General features: G+C 54.7%; 1 protein-coding gene across 1 annotated transcript; it reads right to left on the bottom strand.

Moving 5' to 3' along the window:
- Positions 1-329: 329 nt before the first annotated feature.
- On the bottom strand, positions 330-2843 carry IFI30 (interferon, gamma-inducible protein 30; the record flags this gene model as incomplete). The annotated part of the gene is made up of 7 exons (XM_010845686.1): positions 330-610; positions 700-753; positions 879-1031; positions 1845-1937; positions 2192-2266; positions 2355-2537; positions 2787-2843. Coding segments are annotated over 7 exons (678 nt in total), but the record flags the coding sequence as incomplete, so codon positions are not given.

The following is a 2843-nucleotide window of genomic DNA, read 5'->3' as shown; positions in this document are numbered from 1 at the left end:
GTGGCCTTGCATGACTCCAGTTACCACCTTCTGGCTTAACCCATAACACCTAGTGTGGGGCAGCGAAAAAGAGTAGCTAGGGATGTGTGTTGATGTAACGGATATATTTTTTGCCTAATGAACTCCTAGTCACCCTTCAAAACCCCAGCCCTAATGTCCCTCCTTCCTATGAAGAACCTTCATTTCTCCTCTGGGCTCCTCTAGTACTGGTGCCTCCCACTCTGGCCCATCCCTGCCCCATGGGACTAGGGCTATCTGTCTGGCTCTTCATCCCCAGGACAGGGAGGTTCTCAGGGGTCCCAGCATTGTGCATATCTGGAAAAAGGAGATTTGCTGAATCACAAAATCCAAAAGTGTTTATTAAGTGAGTTTTGACGTAGCACCATTCACAGTGAGACAAGATTCTTGATCCTGGGGCAGAATTTTGAGTCTGGGCTTCGTAGAATAGGTGGAAGTAGTGGCTTTGCTGAGTCAGGGATCAAAAAACAAGGACAGGTATGATTTCATTCTTCTTGCACCAGCTCCCTCCCAGGACACTGGTTGTCAGTCACTTGAAGTGGACTTCCTTGGACAGCTCAGCTGTGAGTTGGCAGACATCTGGCTTCTGGCCCTGGAGAAGGTGGCTGTGAGTTGGGGTCCTGAAAGGAGACCCTACCCTACCCCCACTAGCCAGATCCCTCCATTCCCTGCCTGGCTTACCTGGTACAACCGGCAGACAAGGTGTAGGAGATGTTCCTCATCTTTCATGTGTTCCTGAACAAGCAAGACAGGGGGTTAAAAGTTCCACTGGCTCCCAGTCTGGCCCTTGCCTCCTGCCTCCCAGATCAATGTACATGCCCATCAGCCCAGTCCCTGCCGGGGGCCCCAAGAGTTCTTACCCCATTGACAACGACCCAGGGCACGTATTTGTGGGGTGGCCGCAGAGCGTCCGTGAGCTGAGCGTTGATGTGCAAGAGCTGCATGCCACGGTTCCCCGTAGCACACTCCATGATGGAATCCGCGGACACCTTTGGCGCATAGATCTGCAGGCACTGAGGGCAGATGGGGAGCTGATCAGCAGGGGCATTGCCTCAGCTTCCTCCCTGCTATCTCCCCAACGGTCCTCCTTCTAGCAACCCCCATGCCCTCAAGCCCAGTTTCTGCCTCCTCACTTACGACTGTGGTTTCCAGGGATGCAGCAAAGCTCCTAAACAGCAAGTGCTTAACACATGCCTGAGTGGAGGCCCCAGGGCAGGGGCTCAGGCTGGCTCCAAGAAGACCAGACCTGCAGCCCCACCCCTGCAGTGTTTTATTTTCCCCAGAGCATCCGTAGTCGCTGTTCCCTCTGCCGGGAACACTTTTCCTCCTCCTTCCTCTGAGTCTCCTGAGTGTTCCCTCCTCCTTTGCACACCCCCAGCCACACTATGACTCTGCAGGGCTTGGAGGTGTCTCAGGGAGGCTTCAGGTCTCTTGGGTGGCCCAGATGCTTGATGAATAAACAAACAATCAGGGCAGATGAGTCACCCTTTTGGGAGTTCTTTTTCATAATCCTCCAGGGAGGGAGGTGGGCCAGATGTGTCATCTCCATACCCCAGAGAAGGATCACTGTCTGTATCCTTGTATATTCCTGTTCAACCAAGCCCAGCTCAGAGGCACCTCGTCCAGGAAGCCCTCCTTGATCTATCAGGCAGGCCCGCAGAAGACCTTGGTTCTCTCCATTCAGAGACTGAATCTTTGAGAAAGGAGGCTGTATTCCTGGGACTGCACAGTGAGTGGCAGTTGGGGCCAGGACTTGAGCTTGGGTCTGTCTGGATGCAGGGAGGCCAGGGCCCCCCAACCCAGGCTGAATGAGGGGTGCTACTCACCGGCTTCAGGTTTTGCTCCATGTCATCCATTTCCTCTAGGCAGACAATGGTCAGGAAGGCTATTTTCTGCTCCAGCTGGTCCAGCAGGCAGGCCTGGGGGTGGAAGCGGGCAGGCAAGGATGTGAATGGCTCAGAGCACCCTCCACCCCAAGGACCACCCCAGGAATAATCACGAGGTGTCCACCAATCAAGTGGAGAACAAAGACATGATTAAATGGAGGCACAGAGGCAAGGGACAGAGCTGTCTGCAATCCCTTCTGAGTCACGATTTCACCTTCCTTATCAGGGCAGTCGCCCCAGCCTCTGTGCCCCTCCCTTGGGAACTGGGGGAGAAGGGAGCTGCTCACCTCCACTTTGTTAAGCAGGCACTCCCGCTCGCCATGCTGGCATGTGAACTCCCACTTGCCGCTGACGTTTCTTTCCTGAAGAACAAGAGAGGTGAGTGCTGGCTGGCCCCTCCCCCAGACCTCCTTCCTGTGGCCACGTGCCTCCCTTTTGGTCCCCAGGCACCTGAGCGTTCCCATAAGGCACCAAGGTGACGTTGAGGATTTCCAACACCATCAGCCACGTCGGGAAGAGCTCTCGGATCAGGAATTCCCGGCAGCCAGGGCACAGCGCCTCATAGTAGAGGCTCACGTTGACCAGTGGAACATCAGGCTTCTGGGGCGATGCCTGCAGGCACAGCTCACCGACCTGCACAGGAGAAAGGGGTGTGAGTCAAGTTAAACCCTCTCGGAGGAAGGAAGCTGCAGACAGTAGGTGTTCTATCTCACACTCCTTCCCCACCTTGCCAGGTGGGAGTCTGATGCTGAGGCTTCACCGAAAGCCTAAATCTTCCTAAATATCAGTCAGATTGCAAGATGGATGTGACACAGATTTGCAAACAGTAGGCAGTTAATGGAGGCACAAGACTTGCTTTCCTCCAGAGATGAAACTTCTTACCCAGGGGGAGACAGGGTGGAAGAATTCATGGCCTTCACCCGCCTGGGTCACTGCGGG

Source organism: Bison bison, unplaced genomic scaffold (assembly GCF_000754665.1).
Source record: "Bison bison bison isolate TAMUID 2011002044 unplaced genomic scaffold, Bison_UMD1.0 scf7180017864221, whole genome shotgun sequence".
Classification (NCBI taxonomy): domain Eukaryota; kingdom Metazoa; phylum Chordata; class Mammalia; order Artiodactyla; family Bovidae; genus Bison; species Bison bison.
The sequence above is the reverse complement of the archived record's forward strand: the minus strand, read 5'-3'. Positions and strand labels throughout refer to the sequence as shown.